Consider the following 22,808-nt stretch of genomic DNA (forward strand, 5'->3'; position numbering starts at 1 on the left):
GAAACAACAGTTTTTGCTCTCCTTTTTGGGGGCAATAAATGGATTTTAAGAATCTTACTCACAAGTTATTAGGCTGACATATACATTTTGGAGATAGACACAAAGTGCTGGGGTAACTCGGCATGTCACGCAGCTTCTCTTGAGAAAAAGGATGGGTGATGTTTTGGGTCGGGATCCAATATTAAATTGGAAATTTTCTTCACACCATTAAAATCTAAGAGTTCTGAATCTACAGTGTTCAATGATCCATAAAGTACTCTAGTTTCAAAAATAATAATGTATCATCAGCAAACCCCTTGACTTTCTTTCTCTTCGGTGATTTGTCCATGGGCTGGGTTGTGCTGTGATTCAGGTTGAGCTGCAAACCATTTTTTTCTTGTGTGGATGTGTGTTTATTATATTTTCAAAAGTAAACCTTACTCAGAATAAAAACACATATACAAAACAAAAAGCACTGCAAAAACTTTTCGTACTTTCTCAGTGTCTATACATTCAATAGTGACATATCAATAAACAAAACAGCCTTGCCACTCGTGTGTAGGAATTAACTGCAGATGCTGGTTTAAATCGTAGACACAAAATGCTGGAGTGACTCAGTGGGACCGGGTAGCTTTTCTGGAGAGAAGACGACTCATTCCTTCTCTCCAGAGATGATGCATGCTGAGTTACTCCAGCATTTTGTGTCAGCCGTGTCATTCATTTGGCCTCCTGGGGTGATATCCATTTCCTTTCCTTGTTTGAAGCGTGACCCCCACCAAACTCAGCCCCTCAATGTCCCGCAGCATTAGGATCCCAAACTGTGGTCCTTCCCCACCTAGACTTGGTGTTGGCTGCACCCGCACCAAGCTTCAGTGCATCCTTCATCACTATTCCTCCTGGCTGAAAAATGGACAATCGGCAACGTTCCATGACGGACATTACTTCACCACCAAAACGCTTGGATATCAGGCATTGAAGACAGACCGGGGAGGGAAGACTTTCCCCACAGATTAACAACCCCAGGACTCACAGCTCGGCCAACATTCCGCCTTCTTCACCACAGCAGCAACTCTGCCGCGCAGCGAACTCTGGGAGCGCCAGTGAACTACATCTCCCAGCAGACCCTGCGAGTGACAGAGAAAGCAAATTCATTATTTAACACTCAGGGACGACCTAGGATAGATCCTATTTGGTATTAAAATCAAAATATGGCTTCACTGTCGTGGTTTTACCTCAAAATATCATGCTAATCACACGACACTTCCGAGAGAGAAATGACTACAATTCCCAGGAGGAAACGCGGCCGGATGAGGGCGGTCCCTCCCGCCCTCCCTCCGTGGATTCTGATTGGCGAGAGGCGGTGTCAGTCAGGCCGGGAGAGGCGGTTGGTTTCCGGCCCGAGGGTCGGAGAGCCTCTGATGTCAGCGGGTTGAGATGATGATGAGGAGGTAGGGCGGAGAGGGAAGGAGCGAGAGAGTGAGAGAGGGAGAGAGAGAGAGTGCGAGAGAGCGAGGGGGAGATAATTTACAGCGTCAGTGAGGCCCGCAGAGGAAGCTGCAGCGACGCTACACCAGTCATGGAGCAGGAGTTCGAGGAGATCGACAAAAACGGAAACTGGTCGACGCTTTATCAGGTGAGGGCGGACGGAGCTTGAGTGCGAACGAACACCTTTGATCCTCGGCCTCGACTCTCGGGTGGCAGCTTCCCAGCGAACAACCGCGGGCCGAGGGTCGATCCGGAGTAAATGTCCGTCGCGCCTCAGTACTGTGACTGTAGGCGGATGCTGAGAGCATTATGTGCAGGAAGGATCTGAAGATGCTGGTTTAAACCGTAGATAGACACAAAAAGCTGGAGTAACTTAGCGGGTCAGACAGAAATGCTCTCTCCAGAGATGCTGTCTGACCCGCTGAGTTACTCCAGCTTTTTGTGGCTATCTTTGCTGAAAGCATTAGCTGCTGTCTGTCCGTCTGTGTGAGAGCGAGATGCTTGCGGATTGTGGCGGGCTTGTCCAATTAATTAGTGCTGTCAGCGGCCGCTCCAGTAAATTACTCCACAAGCATTGAAATAAAAAGCTGTCACTGTTTCTTGGACAGTTCACTGGCAATTACTTGTTTGTAGTCACCGTTTGCCTGATCTCGACATTCGTTTGCCCGTTTCAATGCCGCCGAAACGATCACATTTTTCTCTGGCCTCCTGAACAAACTTTTATCATTATACGCCGGGATTCATTTTTAACTGAGAGTAATGTTGTATAAAACAAGACAGACTTTTAAAATCTTAAGTCGAGTTTCACCTCACAACGGTCGAGTCCACATACGCACATGCTACTTTCCCAGAGACACTTCCCCCACATTTTACGTGATGGCCTACATACTTTTATTTTTATTTCAATAAAAATAATAGTTAAATCTAACTTGAGACACGGGAATGTCCCGTTTCTATGAACTTGCAGCTGGAAGAATAAGTATCTAAAAAGATTGCTTCTGGTAAAATATGCAAGGCCCCAGAATTCACACTTGCCTCTCTCTTAACATTGCCATATGTGCCTGTCAGGAGGTGAAACCATGCATCTACGGGTAAGTATATTTATAGTAGTCCTATAATGAACATCACGTATGCTGTGTAAAATTAACAACTTCAATACACCTGAACTGTGAATGTATTGTTCCAAACCAGTCAATACTATTTTCTGATCTCTAAGTCATAGATCTACTTATGGCTATGACCAATCCTTTGAATTATTACAATTTGGGAGTAATTTGGAGCATTGACACAAAATGGATCAAAATGTCATAACAATATGTCTGTGTGCGGGTGAATTTCTTAAATGTTTTTATTTGAGGCTTCAGTGTTAACTCTTATTTGTTAAACACATTAAAAAATAAGGGAAACCTTCCTGAACTGCTCTGTAGTGGCATTAGTAATCATGGCCAGCTAGATGCAGATATAAGATTGTGGGACAATCCCAAAGTTGTAGCAAAACTTGTTTAAAAACATTTTCAAGTGGAACAGGGAGCCATTGAGGGCTAGTAATAGGTAGTGTAAGAGAAAGTGAATCGGTTTCTGAACTGTCTGCATTGACAGATGAGTGGCATCCAGCAGTATGGGTGAGAAATGGGCAAGTAGGCATTATTAAGAACTGGGAATGGCCATATAATCTGGTGAACTGGAACCAGTAGTGTGATTGACCCACCAATTTACAGTCCTTAAGACGAGACCCATTTACACTATTCGCTTTCATCTATCAATTTATAGATTGTGATTGGAGTGAGATTGTGACTGAACAATATTTGGATTATGGGAGGAAACTGAAGCACTTGAAGGGAAACCCACAAGCTCAGGGAGGAAATGCTAACTCCACATAGATAGGACTGGAAGAGTTTTGAGTGGAGCTGAGGCAACAGCAATGTATGCTGGTCTCCTGTGCTGTTCTCGTTGCCTAGTGCCTGAATCTTTTCCTATAGTAAACAATTTGTCTGGATTAACTACGGCAACCAACTACATTATCTGCAATTGTGTAAGCATGAAGAGAAACTCATGTTTTAAGATTTTAATTTTAGAGTATAAAATCCTGATAATTATTTTTGCCTTCCATTAGCCTAAAACTGCTCATCCACTAAAATACTATATATGATTAGGTGATAACTGTACTCAGTTACCCATGTGGTGACTGACCATATAGCAATTCAACATCCTCATTTCTGTTATTTTGGTAAAGAAGATACTTGAAAAAGTAGAATAATTAGTGGGTTCATGATAAGAATGGTGTAGAAGAGGTTTTAGGCAAAAAAGCAATAATAAGATTGAAAACATGATTAATTTCGAACGGGTTACTCATTTTGTTTAATATTTGTCATAGGAAATTATTTAGTCAGCCCACTTTAATGAGTACAATAGGTATCTAGTCCACTGAGAATGGACTTTCATTTTGACTCTTTTGATAAGATGTTATGCACCCTTGATGTGTGGTATTTTTCACACGGCCTGCATTTTTAAGGATTCTCAATGTCTGTACCTGCATTCTATTATGTTATATCTGTTCACTTAATTCTTTGAAATTTATTACTTGTACATGTTAAACTCTTTATCTAAACCATTAGAATTACATTATAAAAGTATATCTTGAGTAACCTACTCTTGCTTTCAATCCTATTACATATTGACATTTTGCCTTATCCACTTCTGCTCTAATTGTTATTGGGACCCCAACTTGATTATCCATTTTCTCAAATTCTCATCTTTCTTTCGAAGTGACTGCGTTATTGTCTTAACCATTTGAATCCTGCCATTTTTAATTAACTTGCACTTCTTGTAAAATCATTATTTTTCTCAAAAACTGAAAAACGTAAATGTGCAAACACAGCTCTAAATGCTGACACGGTATTGGATGTTACACAATTGACCTGGATCACTATTAACGTTTAGATTTGGTGATATCCCACAAAATTGTAACTCTGCTATTGGTTGACACTATTATCTGATGAGTGTATGTAAGTACGATTGTAGTACTTTAGAAGCCCTCGCTGGTGCTTCAAGGAGTATGATATTAATTTAGTATTTTTGTAGGTCATTGTTTAAGAACTGTGAATGACTCTCGACTCTCGAATGACCAAATGTCAGCAGCAAGATTTCCTATAGATCATGAAATATGTAGTTTGTGTCAGAGCAAAATTATCTTTGCTTGGGTTGTTTCAGAATCAGTAATCTTGACATTGACATTTTATATTTTGTAAATTTGCTGAACATTTAAGATGGCAACTGAGTTCAAAACCAAATATTAGATGGATTTTAAATGTAAACTTGATGCTTTTAACTTTATTCTGGAATTTCGGTATTCCTAAATGTTTGGCAAAAAGTTTTTAAAATGTTTAAATCATTTCTAAATGTATCTATACAGTATTTTCCTTTACTAACTTCTAATTACTACTTAACTTGAACAGTGAAACACTAGACCTGTCATGGATCCATTCATTGAAACTTCTTGGCCAAACATGAGCCAACAATGCTGCACATTATTATTGTGTCAAGGTATTCCATTTTAACAGAGGATGCATTTAAACCATGGATTAAATGGTTGTAAGATGATTTGAAAAAATTTCAATATCGAAAGAGAAAACATGTAGGGCGATACGGTAGCCAATTTATACATGGCAGATTTCCACAAGAAAATGCCATAGATGAATTGTAAGATCCCATTTTATTCCCTACCCGTGAAAAACAATGCAGATGCTGAAAATTTGAAATAAAATCAGAAAATGTTGAAATATTAAGTTCAAAGGTTTCAAAGATCTTTTATTGTCACGTACCAATTAAGGTACAGTGATAAACAAATTACCATATAGCCATACGGGGGGGGGGGGGGGGGGGGGGGGGGGGGGGGGGGGGGGAGCAACAAATCACACAATTACATAAAAATTAACATAAACATCCAGCACGGCGGATTCCCCACATTCCTCACAATGATGGAAGGCAAAATAGTCCAATCATCCTCTTTAGTCTCCCGTGGTTGGGGCAGTCGAACCATCTGTCAGGGTGATCGAAGCACCCACAGCCAGTGGTCGAGGCCCCTGCGTCAGGGTGGTCGAAACTCCCGTATTTCTGATTTTTAATTTTTAAATACTCTAATTATGACCTAGGAGAGGGTATTTAGTGTTGCATGGTAAAGGAAATGGCATTTTTAAAACTCGAACAAAAGAGTCCAAATTTAGAATTACAACATGAGTTGGCTTTAATGTATTAAACTCTTTAACAATTCAAGAGTTAGTTCAATTCATGAGGATTATCTAGATAACAAAAATGCTTGGCTAACTTGTTTACAGCAGGAACTTGCCTGAACAGCATTAAGCATGTGGATTTGCACGTTGACCAAGTCGAGTACTATCTCATCTCATCCAAATGTAGCTTGTTTGCAGAGGAATTTCAATAATAGCAGATCATTCTGGGAAGCCTGCGAATCCCTTGCCTTGCTAGTTGTAGGGAAATCAATGTTGGTAATGTTAAAGTGTGCAGCATGTCACACTGAGAAAAAGGGTGGTAACATATAAACATGAGTTTTAATTGACTGTGCTATTGTCTGTGTACAATACCTATGTGTATGAAGGAACTGCAGATGCTGGCCTGTCTCCAGTCTGAAGAAGGGTCTCGACCCAAAACCTCACCCATTTCTTCTCTGCAGAGATAGATGCTGCCTGTCCTGCTGAGTTACTCCAGAATTTTGTGTCTATAATATCTATGTAACTGGTCGTTGTTGAGCCAGAAATGACCAAAATATTTTCTTCAAATATTGTTTATTCTAATCATGTAAATGAAAAGTTTGTGCATTTTTAAATATATTTGTGCACTTTAACATTGAAATCTTTGCTAAAATTGTTTATTTTGGCATCTCAATTTGTAACAAGCCACTCTGGAATTATTATCGTTGCTCGTAGTTAATTATGTGTATGTTTTGACCTGAGAATCCTAATGAAATGAACAAACTCTTGAATTTTATTAGTTCTTCTATTACTGTCTGTCAGATAGGTAAAATTTCACCTTTTTGTTTATGGCAATTTTGTGATTAAAACCAGCTGTCTGACAATCTCCAGAGAATTCTTATTTCCTGATGGCAGTATATCCATTTAGAGCACGGCTTCTTGTTGAGACAAGTTAGCACCTATGTTTTAAGTTAAAAGCATTTTGACTCTATCATGGGAATCAATTCCAATTGCTGCAGGCTTCCTTTCTGGAACGGTCAAGAATCATGTGAAAAGCAAAATGAAAGATGACATTGAGCAATCTTGGTGCATGCATCTAGATCTGAATTCACAAGATGCATTTCAATTCAGAGGACTTGTATGGTGATAAAATGTCAGAAATGCGAATGCAGAAATCCCAGATCATAGAGATCTCTTGGGGATTCTAGAGTTGGAGACACTGAGAGGAAATGGGTGAAACTTGGACCTTTGAAACCTTCAAGTTTATAATTTCAAGAGCCAAAGTTACAACAAATTGGAAGGGTAGTGGACCAGAGCAAGTTCAATTTTTTTAGAAGGTAGCAGCTGGGAAGATGGTCCCTGCTGAAGGTAATATATGCCTGCATTTGAGTTTTTGTGGCCTGGGTATTGGACATGGGTAGATAATATTTCAGCTGAAACACAATGGCAGTGGAATGATGTGGAGACAGAATCTTTCCTTGAGAACAAAAATAATTCCGAGTTTATGAACAGAATAGTTCATCACTTTATATTCCTAATGTGAAGCAATTTTCAAAACAAATTGTGTACGCTGGTGTCCTTTTAATATAGCATCCAAAGGGATAGGTGAAGCATTAACAAAATGTAATACTAAAACCCCTGTCCCACTTTCACGACCTAATTCACGACCTCTGCCGAGTTTGCCCTTGACTCCTACTCGCAGCACGGTCGCCACGAGGTCGTAGTAGGTTGTGATGCTAGTCGTAGGTGGTCGGAGGCAGTCGAAGGTAATAGCTCCGGGTTGAAAAAAAGGTCAGTAGAAAAAAAAAAGGTTATTTAAACAGCAGAACGTCACCTCTTTCACTCCAAGGCATGTTCATTCGTAGCTGGAGTTTTTTGGAGAGGAGAAGTGTTTTAGAGATGGCACCAAAAAGGCAGCAGCGCAGGGGGAGGGCACAACCCTTAAAAAAAAAAAAACGGCCATGCCCACCCAACGGTGTTGCCCACCCAAGAGGAGGAGTGGCAGGAGGTGATGCCTCAGGAGGTGATAGTGCAGGAGGAGGTAGCCCTGCATGAGAGACCCCTGGAGGAGGAGACCAGGGTGGTAGTATATGTCCCCACCACCATCACCACATCCTTCACTGCCTCATTTGAAGGCAGCAAAGCAGCCCTTTCTCCTGTATCTGACACAGCATCAAAGGCAGATGCTCCATTGGTGGTGAGGGAGGGCTGGAGGAAGGTTATGCCCTACACCTCCACAGGCAGCAGGAGGGGGACCTTGAGGAATGGTTCCAGCAGAATGCCATCCTGTAAGAAAAGGGAAATGAGGGGTTCAGGGACAGGGACAAGAATGGCATGCTTGCCATTCACTGCCCCACATGTGTGCTTAAAGTTCCATCTTTTGTCAAAGCCCAGCACCACTCTCTTCGTGCGGATGCTGTTTGTTGATTTCAGCTCAGCATTTAACACGATAATCCCCCAGCATCTGGTGAGCAAACTGGCACCCCTAGGTTTCAATACCATACTATGCAACTGGATCCTGGATTTCCTTTCTGAAAGACCCCAGTCTGTGCGGGTGGGGAAGAACACCTCCTCGGTCATCACACTGAGCACCGGATCCCCTCAGGGCTGTGTCCTGAGTCCGCTGCTCTTCACATTGATGACACACGACTGTGTCGCCAGGTCCACTACTAACCATATCATCAAATACGCGGATGACACAACAGTAGTGGGCCTCATCCGCAATAACGACGACCAGGCATATAGAGAGGAGGTGGAACAGCTCGTGAGCTGGTGCAGCAGGAACAACCTTCTCCTAAATGTGAACAAAACCAAGGAGATTGTCGTCGATTTCAGAAGGAAAATTCAGCCCAGTCACACTCCACTTTGCATCAACAACTCAGCAGTGGAGCAGGTGAAAAGGATCAAGTTCCTGGGGGTGCATATAACGGACACCTTAAACTGGTCCACAAACATTACATCTCTGGCAAAACGGGCACAGCAGCGGTTGTACTTCCTCCGCAGGTTGAGAAGTTTACACCTCCACCCTCCCATCCTCGCCACTTTCTACAGAAGCACAATTGAGTCGGTCATGACCAGCTGCATCTCTACGTGGTGCGGCAGCTGTACAGCTGCGGACTGGAAGTGCCTTCAGAGAGTGGTGAGGACAGCGGAAAAAATCATTGGGACTTCTCATCCTTCAATCATGGACATGGGGTACAAGCGCTGTCTGATTAGAGCTAAGGGCATTACCAGAGCCCCCACACACCCACAATTCGGACTGTTTATACTGCTTAACTCTGGGAGGAGGTACCGCAGCATGAAGAGCGGGACAACCAGGTTCTGCAACAGCTTCATCCCCCAGGCCATAAGATTACTGAACAATCAACAAAACCGAGGCTAGAACTTTTTAAATATCGACACTTTTTAAAAACTTTTTATATATATTTATTTTACAGAACCATGCACATGAGGCATTTTTATGGACGCACCTAGCACTTTTACTTTTACTATTTACCTGATTGGAGAGTCAAATGCAACGAAATTTCGTCTAGGTGTATATCTGAATGACAATAAAGTTTTCATTCATTCATTCATTCATTCATTCATTCATTCATTCATTCATTCATTCCTATCATCTGGTGTACTGGGACAGTCCATCACATCTCCATTCACTAATTGAGACTTCTTGTGCTTCCTCTTCACCCTTGCTCTTCCCCTACTGCCTTTCTTAAGGTCCTGTCCCAATTTCACGACCTAATTCACAACCTTTTTTACTCATGGACATTTTTCATCATGCTAGAAAAATTCCCCGACCTACTTAATGCCACGAGTACCTACGACTAGCATCACGACCTGCTACGACCTCGTGACGACCATGCTGCGAGTATACGTCATGGGCAAACTAGGCAGAGGTCGTGAAAGTGGGACAGGCCCTTTAAAAGGCTGCTGAAGGAAAAGGGCTACTGCAAACAGCAGTAAAACGTACATGGTCGAAGCTAGCCTTCAACATAGTCGAAGGAGGTCTTCTTATCGTAGGAGGTCGTAGACATAGTCGTGGAAGGTCTTAGGAGGTCGTAGGTTACCGCAACCTTTTTTTTTAGGTCGTTTAAGGTCGTCAGAGGTCGCGAATTAGGTTGTGAAAGTGGGACAGAGGCTTAAGCCATCTGAAATGCAGGATTGTAAAGGGTCGTAAAGGCCAAGGAGGAAAGGGGTTAGAGGGCTGCAGAGGTTTAGATAGGGAATTCCAGAACTTGGGCTCTCGGCAGATGAAAATAAGGCTGTCGAGGATGAAATGATTTAAATTCGGGATGGTCATATAGGAAGCAGATTTAAGGTCTGTGACTGCAAAAGGTTACATGCTTGGAAATTTAATCCATGAAGAGTGGCACAGTTTGTAGAGCTGCTGTCTCACAGCTCCACAGACTCATGTTAATTTGTAACTTTGGGTGCTGTCTGGGTGAAGTTTGCACATTATTTCGGTGAAGGTCTGGATTTTGCCGGGTGCTCTGATTTTCCCACCCACATCCCAAAGATGTGTGGGTTGATACATTAGTTGGCCATTATAATTGTCCCTAATGTATAGATGAATGGTAGAGTTTGCAGGTTGTTTGTGAGAATGTTGGAAAAATAACAAAAATGAATGAGTGTAAATAGGTGGTTGATGATCAACGTGTATTTGATGGATTAAAGTGCCCTTTTCTGTGCCCTGTCTCTCTATGGCTCTATAAGGAATTTTAAAATTAGTGCATGTTTTAAACTGATGTGTTACTTGATATTAGTATATTATTGAAGGTAGACACAAAATGCGGGTGTAACTCAGCAGGACAGGCAGCATCTCTGTAGAGAAGGAATTGGTGACGTTTCGGGTCCAGACCCTTCTTGTCAGATATAATATAAAACTTTGTTTGCATGCTATCCAGTCAAATCACACACTACATGAGTACGATCAAACCATAGACAAGTACAACAGGTCACTGCGGAATATACTGTTGTAGCGTTTCAGTTAAAGAGAAAGTGCAGATAAAAGTTCAATTGCTACAATGAGGTTATGTTGGGAGATCGGGACTACATCCTGGGTTTATGAGAAAACTGTTCAGTAGTTTGGTAACAGCATGGAAGAAACTGTTTCTGAATCTGGCGGTGCATTGTTTTATATTTTTGTATCTTATGCTTGACATTACAAGGAATGACCAGGCTGTAAAAGGTCATTGACTACATTGACTGCTGTCCTAAGGCAGCGTGAAGTACAGATGGAGCCTTTGAGGGCAGGGTGAACTGGGCTACATGCACAAATCTCTGCAATTTCATGCGGACTTGGACACAGTTGTTGCCAAACAAGCAGTGATGCATCCCGATAGGATGCTTTCTACGGTGCATTTGTAGAAGTTGATAGAGACATGGAGACGTGCTGAATTTTCTGAGGGCTAGAGCACTTAATCGTGAACACATCCATTGGCCAGAATGATGATGGTTTGCTTTGTAAATTACAGGATTGCCAATTAAAGATTTACAGAGCCATAACAGGAACATTGCTGCTGTGATCCTAGGAAAGTAGGTCAGTAAGAGTGAGATAGTGAATGTGACTTGGTACGAATTGGGCGAAAAGCAACATGACATCTATGTTGGTAGGTAAACAAAAGAACACTGGGCAGGCATGTACTGGAATAGACACGTTTAGAATGAACAAAATCATGTCATATTATCTATCCATGCAACAAAATCAAGCTGTTCTAATGAACTTTTCAACAACGTGCCTGTTCATAGGGTATACCCATATAGTTTTTTTATCTAGGCACTTTATCAAGACAGTTTTTTTAATAGAGACAGAATCTTAGCACAGTCACTGTTTTAACTTACTTTTCCAGACTGGTAGCTGGTCTTTTGAGTTGCTGCAGTATAGTTTGCAGATGGTTTCAACTGTAAATATAGCATGCCAGTAATGAAGGGAATGGGTAATTAGAACATTGGCCAGGGATATCTGTTAAATAGATCCACCATCCCTAATTCTGGTAAGTTTCGTGTTGCTGGAGCTGCAGTTTTCTAAACAAATTATGTTGTTGCACTGTCTTGATTTTTATCTTTTAGATGGTGATACGGCTATGGTGGTTGGGTAGTAGGCCATAGGCAACAAGATGCCTAAATTTCTTCCTCCTATTGTGTTTTCAGTTCTTATGATTGGTCCAGTTTAAAGTTCTGGATGATGGCAATCTTTAAGACTTTGATGCGGCACTTTGTTATGATAATACTGTTGAGTGTCAAAGGAAATTGATTATACTGTCTTGTTGGGGTTGGGTCAGTGGATAATTTGTGTAGCTAAAATATTACATACTTAGCCCAAACCTGCATGTTATTTAAATACTACAACGTGCACGTGCTGCTTCATTGTCTGAGAAGCTGCATATGCCCGTGTCCTTATTGCTTATTTTATCACATTGTTGTATATTCCTTCAAGGTTTCAAGGTCAGTTTATTATCATATATACCAGTTAAGGTACAGTGAAACTCGCGTGTTATTTTTCCGATTCTGTTTAGCAGTCCTGCGGTGGTGTAAATGCAGTTCTTTGTTATTACATCTTGTGTTTGCCACTGTTTTCTGAAGAACATGCAGAAAATGTGGTGATCCAAACAGTAGGAGAAATTTGATCTGACGTCGTGACTTGCTACATTACCACAATGATGTACTCTTGTTTTGTGGAAAGTAAGGACATCTGAGATCATTCTAGAATGAGTAGATTCCACATTTGTAACAGTAGTGTTGTTTATTGTCTCATTCATTCAAGTTCTTCACACATTGCATGGCATCTTGAGTGATGTTTTGATGTATTGATGTTTTGAACATTGTTTCAAGAAACGTAATTCTATTCATAAAATTTGTAATAGTACCAATATTGGGTATTTTTTATCATTATTCACAGTGCCTAGCGCAACATTACACTCATTTAACAATATTTATTTTGGGTCAACGCCTTCCCTCGTACTCCACTACGAAATCTCCTCAAGGTATGCCTACTTTGAAGAAGTTCTCCTCCTCCCTCCGAAGACAGTTTAACAACCTCCTCTCTCACTTTTGTCGGCCCCCTTTAGACATTTGTCCATTGTGTCTGCAAGCATGATGCATTTTGGTTTCCATGATAAAGTACTAGATGGAACCCTTACTTTGCCATGGACAGCAAAACTGAGAGCACTTTATGCCTGATGACCGGGTTCTTCATTATGCGGCTTTATAGTTCTTGCCTTCATGCAAGTGTCTTGGCTTCCTCTGCATTCATATCCAGGTTGCAAACTCTCTGTTTTAATAAAGTGCATAATGCTGTTTGTAATGAACAAATTGTGAAAGTCTAGTTTTTAAAAAACATGCTTAGATTCAGTTCCTGGAGACAAAGCCTGTGTTTGCTTTTTATACCCACATGCGCAAGGTCTGCTAAAAGCAGTCTCTCTTTCACACAGTGCTAAAAAGTTCCTCATTACATGGTGCTCCTAGTCCATTTGGCATGTCATGCACCAGATCCATGGTTGATTGAATTGAGATAGTTACAAATAAATGAATAGAATTAAAACTTTGTAGCTGTCACAATCATTTAGTCTTAGATCTAAAACGAACAAGTTTCAGACAAGGCAAAAGTTGGTGAAATGGATTATGATATTTATTTAAGGTACACAAAATTGCTGGGGAAACTCAGCGGGTGCAGCAGCATCTATGGAGCGAAGGAAATAGGCGACGTTTCGGGCCGAAACCCTTCTTCAGACTCTGATATTTATTTGTTCCTTTCCATGCGTTATCAATTGTTGAATTTCCCAGCCCCAGTGTCCCTATAAAGTTGGCAAAAATTGCAGTGACAAATTGCTTATAATAACCATGCAAGTTGATTTCTGGCAGTGTATTTTGGAATTTAAATTCTTGAGATGGGAATCATTTTATCAAAAAGAATCTAAACACTTGTGTTTGGTTTTACAATCTATTTATCTTTTTTTCCATTTTGTAGTAAGTTATCTGAATAGTCATTGAAGTTAACATTCTTATTATTCTGACTGTAACATAGTTGTATTATAGTAAATTTACTTTGGAATTCTCTAATCTGTCATCTGTATTCTTATGCAAGGTCATTGTAAATCATGCGATTTTTTTTGATGAGATTGTGATTGAGGGGCAATCTGTGACAGTTATTTTCATTATAACAAATTGTGTGCCATTTACTGCAAATAGTTTTGCAGTACAGGAAAGCCCATTTTTTCTAAAATATACATTGTTAACCTTTTGATAATGCTCAGTTTAGAATGACATAAATAGCATTTGTAAAATCACTGATTAATTTGTTTTTTAATTATTCTCAATTTCTCTTTGGATTCCTATGCATTACAATTATCCTTACATTGAGGAGAAGGAGCCATCTTGGTGAACGGCTGCTAGCCAGCAGCCGTCCGTTTTAAGTCCGTTTTTTTTAAATAGTTTTTAGTGAGTCCTGTTTTTTGTTTGTAGGGGATATGGTCTTTTTAATGTGGGGGGTAGGTGTAAACTTAATTTCTAGGTCCCTACCTGGTCGGTGAGGCAGCTTCTTCTCCGGGCTGCCCGTCGATCCGTCCTCGTGGCCTACCTGCGGGCTTGGAGCGCCGTTTCCTGGCGGGAACCGCCCAGCACCTCGGCCTCGGCGGCGGCACAGCATTGGAGCACTGGAGCGGAGCGGGCGATCCCTTGCCTGGGTCGCCGCGCTGGAGCGACGCGCTGGAGCTCTGGCGAGCTGGACCGCCGAGAGCAACAACTCCGGGCTGCGGGTCTGCGGAGCGGAGAGGCGGCGTGCGGCGAGGCGGCAGTGCGGAGAGCGGACGCCGACTTTGTCATCGGGAGCCTGGGAGCTCCAAACCGGCGCGGCCTTGTCGGCTTCGGCAGCCGCGGGCTCCAACCAAGAAGCGGCCGTTCCAGGTGGCCCAGCCACCGAAAGGACTCTCCCGACGCCGGGGCAAGACCACCCGGTGAGAACGGCCAGGGACATCGGGCCTCCGTAGAGGCAATTGCGGTGGCCTCAATAGGCCTGACTTTGGGGTGAACATGGGGTGGGGACTGGACATTGTGCCTTCCTCCACAGTGCTATCCACTGTGGGGGGATGATTTTTTTGTCTATTTGTAGTCTTGTAGGTCTGTGTCCAAGATGGCTGCCGTGAAGAGAGAGTGGACGCTGGCGCGCTTTGGCTGCCGCTGCTCCCTCTTCACACTGTGTTTTTGATTTTCTGTTTTTGGATTGAATCCTGTTTTTAATTTGTGTCTCTGTGATGTCTTTATTGTTATATTCCGATTATATGTTATTCCGATATACTATGTAAGGTGTCCTTGAGATGTTTGAAAGGCGCCCATTAAATAAAATTTATTATTATTATTATAGTGTTGACCCTTTATACGTTTGTTTAAGGATGTTGGGATTGCAGGAAAGATCAGCATTTATTTGTCATCCCTTGCATGCTGTTCGAAAAAATAATGGTGAGCTTTCATTGAAGTTCAGCAGCAAGTTCAGAATTTTGATCATGCAGTATTTTTTGCATTGGGTATAATGTGCTTGGATACCCATGCACCTGTTGTCCATGTCCTTCTTGTTAATAGAAATAGCATGTTTCATGTAAACCATTGAAGTTGTGTTAAATGAATGCATTTCATCTTGTGAACCAAAGCCAGAGTGCACTGCTGATGAATAAATTGAATGCTTAGGAAGATGGAATAGTTGCCAGTCAAGTGGGCTCCTTTGTCTTGGATAATATAATTTTTTGTTTGTTTTTGGAGCTATGCTCTGAGACGAGTGTATTGTATTCCATCATACTCATGGTTTGTACTTTGTAGATGTCAGAATGCCTTTGAGAGGTTGCAGTGTTGGATATAATGCACAGCTTCCGACCTCTCTTAATCATGTAAACCTCTGGTCAGCAATAAACTCCAGGATGTTTACGTAAGGATTTTTATCATTGCATACAATAAACATAAAAAAGATGCTGGTTCCAACAAGGAGTTCTCTTGTTAGAAATGGTTATTATTTACCATTTCTTTGAAGCAAATGTTATTTGTGACACCTATCAGCTCCTGTCTGAGTATCTAAGTATACTGCACAAATCCATGATGGCTTCATTACTAGAGGAGTTCCCAAGGGATTGAGAATTTGGATCCTACACTGGTGATTGTAAAGCGATTGCATTCACACACCTTTGTATTCTGTAAGACAAGGTAACGGATTTATTCTATGTTGAGGTCAAAATTTTGCCTTCATTTGCATGTCACATTTCAGTACCATCAATTAGCTGTAGAACTATTTAGGCATTCTCCAAGGTAACATTAATTATGGATTGACATTGATGGACTGCAGAGTTCCGTGTAAGATTTGAGGAGAAATATAATTTTAAAGGTTGCTTTGAAGATATTGTCTCAAATTAAGGATTTAAATGATTAACAGTAAAATGCCTAGTATGCACCAAAATCCTTTGTACAATTTTATGTTTTAAATAACAAATTTCAAAGGAAATTGTTTCTTTATCTTGGGTGTTAAATCAGGTGGAATGCTTTGAAAGGTGCAGACTGCCGTGCCAATTAAATCTCAGTGGAAGGTCACATCAAAAGTCAACAATATGTGTTACTTTTCTTGGGAGGCCGAAATGGTTTAATATTTATTCAGGAATTATCAGGGACGAGTTGCTACATGATGCAAAGCAATTTTATACTGAGGTGTGAGCAAACTCCCTAGACTTGCCTGCGCTTTGGGAAGGTAGTAAAATTGTAGTGTTTTTATTGCAGTGACTCAAAAGGAATTTTGGAAGAAGAACTGAAATAGAAATTGAGAACTTTATCCTCCCCCATTGAATTATTTATTTTTGAACAGGTTTAGGCATGGATTTTTCAGAATCATTCTGGTTTTTAGTTTAATGATGATGCTGTCCAACTCTTTTTAATTGCAGGTTTTTTTTGTTTATTACAACCATCTATTATTCTTGAAAATATCAAGTATTGATGAAAGGACTCAAAGTGTTGGAGTAATTCAGTAGGCAGTGCAGGCCAATTCTCTGTATGCTTTCAAGAGAGAGTTAGATAGAGCTCTTAAAGATAGTGGAGTTGCGGGATATGGGGAGAAGGCAGGAACAGGGTACTGATTGTGGATGATCAGCCATGATTACAATGAATGGCGGTGCTGGCTCGAAGGGCCGAATGGCCTACTCCTGCACCTATTGTCTGGTAACATATCTGGAGAGCGTGGATTGGTGATGTTTTGGGTTTGGACCCTTAGGGTAATTCTAGATAAGAAATGTCATCCATCCATATTCTCCAGAGATGCTGCCTGAACTGCAGAGTTACTTCAGCATTTTGTGTAAACCAGCATCTAGCATTCCTTGTTTCTAAGTATTTATAAAAGTTATAGTCAAATGTTGAATGCTAATTTAAATGTAAACACCATCAATGGATTATCCATTTTTTTTGTGTGTACTTACACAAGCGCATTTTATTTGCATGCATCTGAAGTTGATGTCAATCAATCAATCAATCAATCAGTGCAAGTGAAATGAATTTATGTGACTAGCATAGTGGTCTCATTTGCTCAATAATGTCTGTATAATTAAAATTGACAGGTACCTATATTGTCTAATGTAATGTTAAATGGAAATGTCCATCCTCTCAATATTTGAATATCCTTGCATGCGGTGAATCTGCAGTGTGCTTTGGTCTTGAATCTTGTCTAACTCATTGGAATTTTGAAGTGTGAAGGGCCTGTCCTTTACTTGTGAAATATCTTGCATTTCAATGTTTGTAATTTCTCTACAATTTTCCAGAGGGTTGATATGATTGTTCACTAGTTGAGCAGTCAGTTCTGTGACTAAGCAACTAACTAGATTGTTTTCATAAGAAATTGATGGTTTTATTGATGTAAAGTTGTAAACATGGCTCAGTCATATTTGTGGCAGAATATTGTAGAATGTTGTAATATGTGCATTGTATTTAGAGTGAGAGTATAGAATTAATATTTTAAGTAAATGACTGTGCTTCGTTTCTCTTCTGATAGAATGTTCCCGTATTTTCTGATAATTGAAAAATATGGTGCTTTCATTTAATTCCTTGAATTCATAGAAATTTTTACTTTGTAATTTTATGAACTGTAGGGCTTTTCCCGGTGTATTGAGTAATATTTATCTCCAAATAGATTCCACAGATCAACTTGATTGCTGCTTCTTGCAAAAGCTTTCAATGTGTAAATTGGCAGCTAATTTCACTGCATTGTATCAGAACCACTTCATTGTGTGAAGTGCTTTTGAATGTCCTAAAAAATAGAATAAATGTAATTTTAATCATTTGTAGTCCTATCTGTCATATTTCTAGGTATTTTAACATTGTGTAGTAAAGATTTTGCTCCTTAAACTTTTTCTTGTTAGTACATGCCAATCCCCTATGTTAGTAGATGTAAAATGGAAAGACATGTATTTAAGTTGATATTTTTCAAGCTACATTTCTGATTTTGTAAAATTTGTTTTCCAAGTGGTATAGGGTGATTTCACGAAAGGTCACTGGAGCGTAAATCCCCACTCACGTGACCGAAAATTTTAACTGGGGGACAAGCGTCACTTCCGGTACATGTTAGTGAACGGGAAAACACGCACTTTCACACCCGTTAAAAACATCGAAAACGGCCAGGTTTTGAGCTGCAATTTACGGAGCCAGTCGGGGTGACCGTGAGGAACACCTACCTAAATTTACAGTCCAAAAAAAAGATAGAAACTAAGGTAAATACAAGAGGGAGCTGAAGGGGCCAAATAAGCGGAAGTTGCTAGCGGACATTTGCCGTGGAGATTTAAAGATCAAAAATATCGGGAATTATCGCGTTTGCTCGCTGCATTTCATCAAAAGTGGCATTATTGACTTTGTTATCTTTATTCATTTGTTAGATGAAAAGTATTAAAAGTTAGAAACCCTTCAGTAAAATTGCAAAATCGCCCATGGTTCTCTGGTGGGTTTTAACATGCAAAATGAACACGCTTCTGAAGCTACATTTACCATTTAAATAATCGTAAACTCTCAATGCGTTTGGAAATCAATTTTACTCAGATGCAAGCTTACGATTATTTAAATGGTGAATGTAGCTTCAGAAGCGTGTTCATTTTGCATGTTAAAACCCACCCGAGAACCATGGGCGATTTTGCAATTTTACTGACGGGTTTCTAACTTTTAATACTTTTCATCTAACAAATGAATAAAGATAACAAAGTCAATAATGCCTTACTTTTGATGAAATGCAGCGAGCAAACGCGATAATTCCCGATATTTTGGATCTTTAAATCTCCACGAAAAATGTCCGCAATCAACTTCCGCCGTTTTGGCCCCTTCAGCTCCCTCTTGTATTTACCTTAGTTTCTATCTTTTGTTTTGACTGTAAATTTAGGTAGCTGTTCCTCACGGTCACCCCGACTGGCTCACTTAATTGCAGCTCAAAACCTGGCCGTTTTCGATGTTTTTAACGGGTGTGAAAGTGCGTGTTTTCCCATCCACTAACATGTACCGGAAGTGACGCTTGTCCCCCAGTTAAAATTTTCAGTCACGTGAGTGGGGATTTACGCTCCAGTGACCTTTCGTGAAATCACCCTATAGCAACCAACTGATTGTCTTTTGTTCCAGTTAATTGGATTTTTTTCTAAACACCTTTAAACGTGCTTGGTATGAGCATTTCACCATTTCTGATGCAACACAAAAGACTATGCAAGAAATTGTAGCAAAAAAAAGGTGGGCAACGGGTCAAGCAGCATCTCATCATTTCAGGTTGAGGTCTGTCATCTATCTGAAAAAGCAGAGGGGAAATGGCCAACATTAAGAGGTGGAGTTGGGGTTAAGCCAGCAAACGATAAATTGATACAGATTTGGCTAGGAAATGAAAGGTAGCAACAACGGCCTGCCCCTCTAGGCTCTTTGTTTACTTTTTGTTTCTGATAGCCAGTATGAGCTTCTAGTCCCTTTCTGAATTTCTCTTTATTGAAACTTCAGTTCTTCTTATAGCTTTAAACATTAATCCTGGTAGTTGACTACTCCCTTTTTTAATGAGCTGATAGGTCTGGGACTCTTGTCCTGAGACTCTTGCCCACCCACACTCATACTTTTTACTTATTTTCTCCTTATTTTGCACACTAAAAGGCGAGTACAAATACAATAATTGGATTTAACAGATTTTTCCTGGACTTGAATGACTAGAAGAGGGAAGGGTGATGAGTGAAGTTGCATCTCTTGGTTACAAGCAACACAAGTTTAAATATAGTCAGTGTGCTTATTTTTGTGGAATTTGGTGTTATATTGTACCAGAAGCTTCATTTCAGTTCAAATAAATTATTCTTTGAGATTATCTGGAATTGCTTTTTTCTTTGTCTTTTTGAGCAGTTTATCGTGCAAAGTGTTAAAATCTGTAAGATTGCCAATTTCTTTGTGAATTATGTTTACATGATAAAATAAATTGAGAAGTTTGAGTGAAACATATTTTTGTATTTAAATTTGTGCACACATTCTTGCATGTTTACCATTATAAGCATGTATACCAGAGCTGTAGCATTCCCATTGTTGAGGTTTTGCTTCAATCTAGTCACTGTGTAAATATTTTTTTTCTACAATGGAATTGTCTGAGAACATGCACCATATATCTACATTATGACTTCGCAAATAACCACGTAAATCATCTATATACTATTAAAAGTCTCATTTTGTTTCTATGTGTGTGTGATTGTATTTTCGCCTAAACGGTAGCGCTAACATTTTTGCAGAACCTTACTCAGATTTTCCCCGTCGTCGATCTAATCGAGTTTCCCTCAGATTTTATGTTATACTAGACCAAGTGGGACCCGTTGGGTCCCGTCCCCTCAACGGGCGGTTGCAGGGAGGGGGCGGCCTGTGGCGTCACACACACACACACCACCCCCTTGACATTATATTAATATTATTTATTCGCTCCTTTTACCCCATTCCCCGCCCTATCCACTCACGCATACCTCCAACTCGCAGGCGCGGCTAGAGAGAGAGAGGGAGGGCAGAGAGAGAGAGAGAGGGGGGGTCGCAAAGAGGGGGGAGAGGCAGAGAGAGGGTGGCGACCCGACAGCTCGGTCACGTCCCCTCAACGAGGGTAGAAGGGGGGCGGGCCCGATTTACTCGTTCTTTCTGCGTTTACAATAGCTTCCAGCTATTTACAATATATATTAATGATTTGGACGAGGGAATTGAATGCAACATCTCCAAGTTTGCAGATGACACAAAGCTGGGGGGCAGTGTTAGCTGTGAGGAGGATGCTAGGAGGCTGCAAGATGACTTGGATAGGCTGGGTGAGTGGGCAAATGCATGGCAGATGCAGTATAATGTGGATAAATGTGAGGTTATCCACTTTGGTGGCAAAAACAGGAAGGTAGACTATTACCTGAATGGTGGCCGATTAGGAAAAGGGGAGATGCAACGAGACCTGGGTGTCATGGTACACAAGTCATTGAAAGTAGGCATGCAGGTGCAGCAGGCAGTGAAGAAAGCGAATGGTATGTTAGCATTCATAGCAAAAGGATTTGAGTATAGGAGCAGGGAGGTTCTACTGCAGTTGTACAGCGTCTTGATGAGACCACACCTGGAGTATTGTGTACAGTTTTGGTCTCCTAATCTGAGGAAAACATTCTTGCCATAGAGGGAGTACAGAGAAGGTTCACCAGACTGATTCCTGGGATGTCAGGACTTTCATAAGAAGAAAGACTGGATAAACTCGGCTTGTACTCGCTAGAATTTAGAAGATTGAGGGGGGATCATATAGAAACTTACAATATTCTTAAGGGGTTGGACAGGCTAGATGCAGGAAGATTGTTCCCGATGTTGGGGGAAGTCCAGAACAAGGGTCACAGTTTAAGGATAAAGGGGAAATCTTTTAGGACTGAGATGAGAAAAACATTTTTTACACAGAGAGTGGTGAATCTCTGGAATTCTCTGCCACAGAAGGTAGTTGAGGCCAGTTCATTGGTGATGATGTCACAATGGCATCTAACAGTCCACCAATCACAATGGGATCTCATTTACACAAGCTGCCGTGAACATTCCGACAACAGAAAATGACATCACAATGTGATCTCTGCTGCTAATACACAAGCTATGAGAGTTGACGGAGTGGGGGATGGGAGGAGAAGAAATGTTATTTAAACATTGTCTTTGGTGGGGGAGTGCGAAAGGGGAGAGGTGAGGGAGGGAGTGACTGAGGGTAGGGAAAAGGAGAGGGAGGGAGGGAGAGGTGACAGAGACAATGGGCAGCTTCAAGGGGAGTAAGGAGAGAGTGAGATTTTTGTGTGTGCTCCCCCCCCCCCCCCCCCTGGGAAGGATTGATTGCGTTGGGGGAACGGGTGAGTGGTGAAACGGGTTGCTTTGGGGAAATGGGTGGGTGGTGAAATATTGCGTTGGGGAAACGGGGCCCAATGGTGAGGGGAGAGATGAGGGAGGGGGGGGTGTTGGGGGATGAGGGGAAAATGAGCCGCAGCTGCGCAGTTGGGGGCTATGCGTGAGTGGTGGAATATTGCGTTGGGCAAACGGGTTACGTTGGGGGAACAGGTGATGAGGGTGATTGACTCCAGGGGGGCACCTGTCTCCGGGGTGAGCACCGACACCGCATTCGGTGACCAGTCCTCCCATGTGACGCCGCGCCACCCCCTCTACGTTGGGGGACGGGGCCCAAAGGGTCCCACTTGGTCTAGTTCTATATAAAAATGATGATAGTGTTGAAAATCATAAAAATACATTTTAGGTGACCTAAATGCTCTTAAATATATATTTTCCCTATTTGCACAACGGCACACTTTTTAGTTTCACTAGTGGCACTTCCACATTTATTTTTGAGTGCTGTTTTTATTCAAGGGTCCAAATTTCCACTTTTATGAAAGACTTAGCAAATTTATTGCAGCTCACTGCCAATTTGGAATGTGCTTTTCCATTATCTTCAAATACAGTGTTCAACAACAAGCTCGCCAACCTCAAATGCTTGGGTTCCAGAATTGTAGTGAACTTTGAGTTGTGGGTTTGTATTTGTAGAATAAACCTGCTGTTGTTATGCATCATAATATGAGCACCTCACGAATGGTCACTATCAGATCTGATGTCTTTGATTTTGTTTTCTCTGAACCGCTGTGCAATTGCAGAGTATTGTGTCTG

The 22,808-nt window shown here is 41.2% G+C and overlaps 1 protein-coding gene across 2 annotated transcripts in view; it reads left to right on the plus strand.

Annotated features, from left to right (window-relative positions):
• Positions 1-1,356: 1,356 nt before the first annotated feature.
• The window catches only part of ptpn1 (protein tyrosine phosphatase non-receptor type 1), a 68,708-nt gene continuing 47,256 nt past the window's right edge, over positions 1,357-22,808 (plus strand). The window contains exons 1-2 of one of the 2 annotated variants that reach the window (XM_033041538.1): positions 1,357-1,463; positions 1,496-1,612. In XM_033041538.1, coding sequence (XP_032897429.1) covers positions 1,556-1,612 — 57 coding nt within the window. In that variant the 5' untranslated portion in view covers positions 1,357-1,463; positions 1,496-1,555. Of the gene's footprint in view, positions 1,613-22,808 lie in introns of both variants that reach the window. The other variant, XM_033041537.1, reaches the window with a different exon arrangement.

Source organism: Amblyraja radiata, chromosome 23 (assembly GCF_010909765.2).
Source record: "Amblyraja radiata isolate CabotCenter1 chromosome 23, sAmbRad1.1.pri, whole genome shotgun sequence".
Taxonomy (NCBI): Eukaryota; Metazoa; Chordata; class Chondrichthyes; order Rajiformes; family Rajidae; genus Amblyraja; species Amblyraja radiata.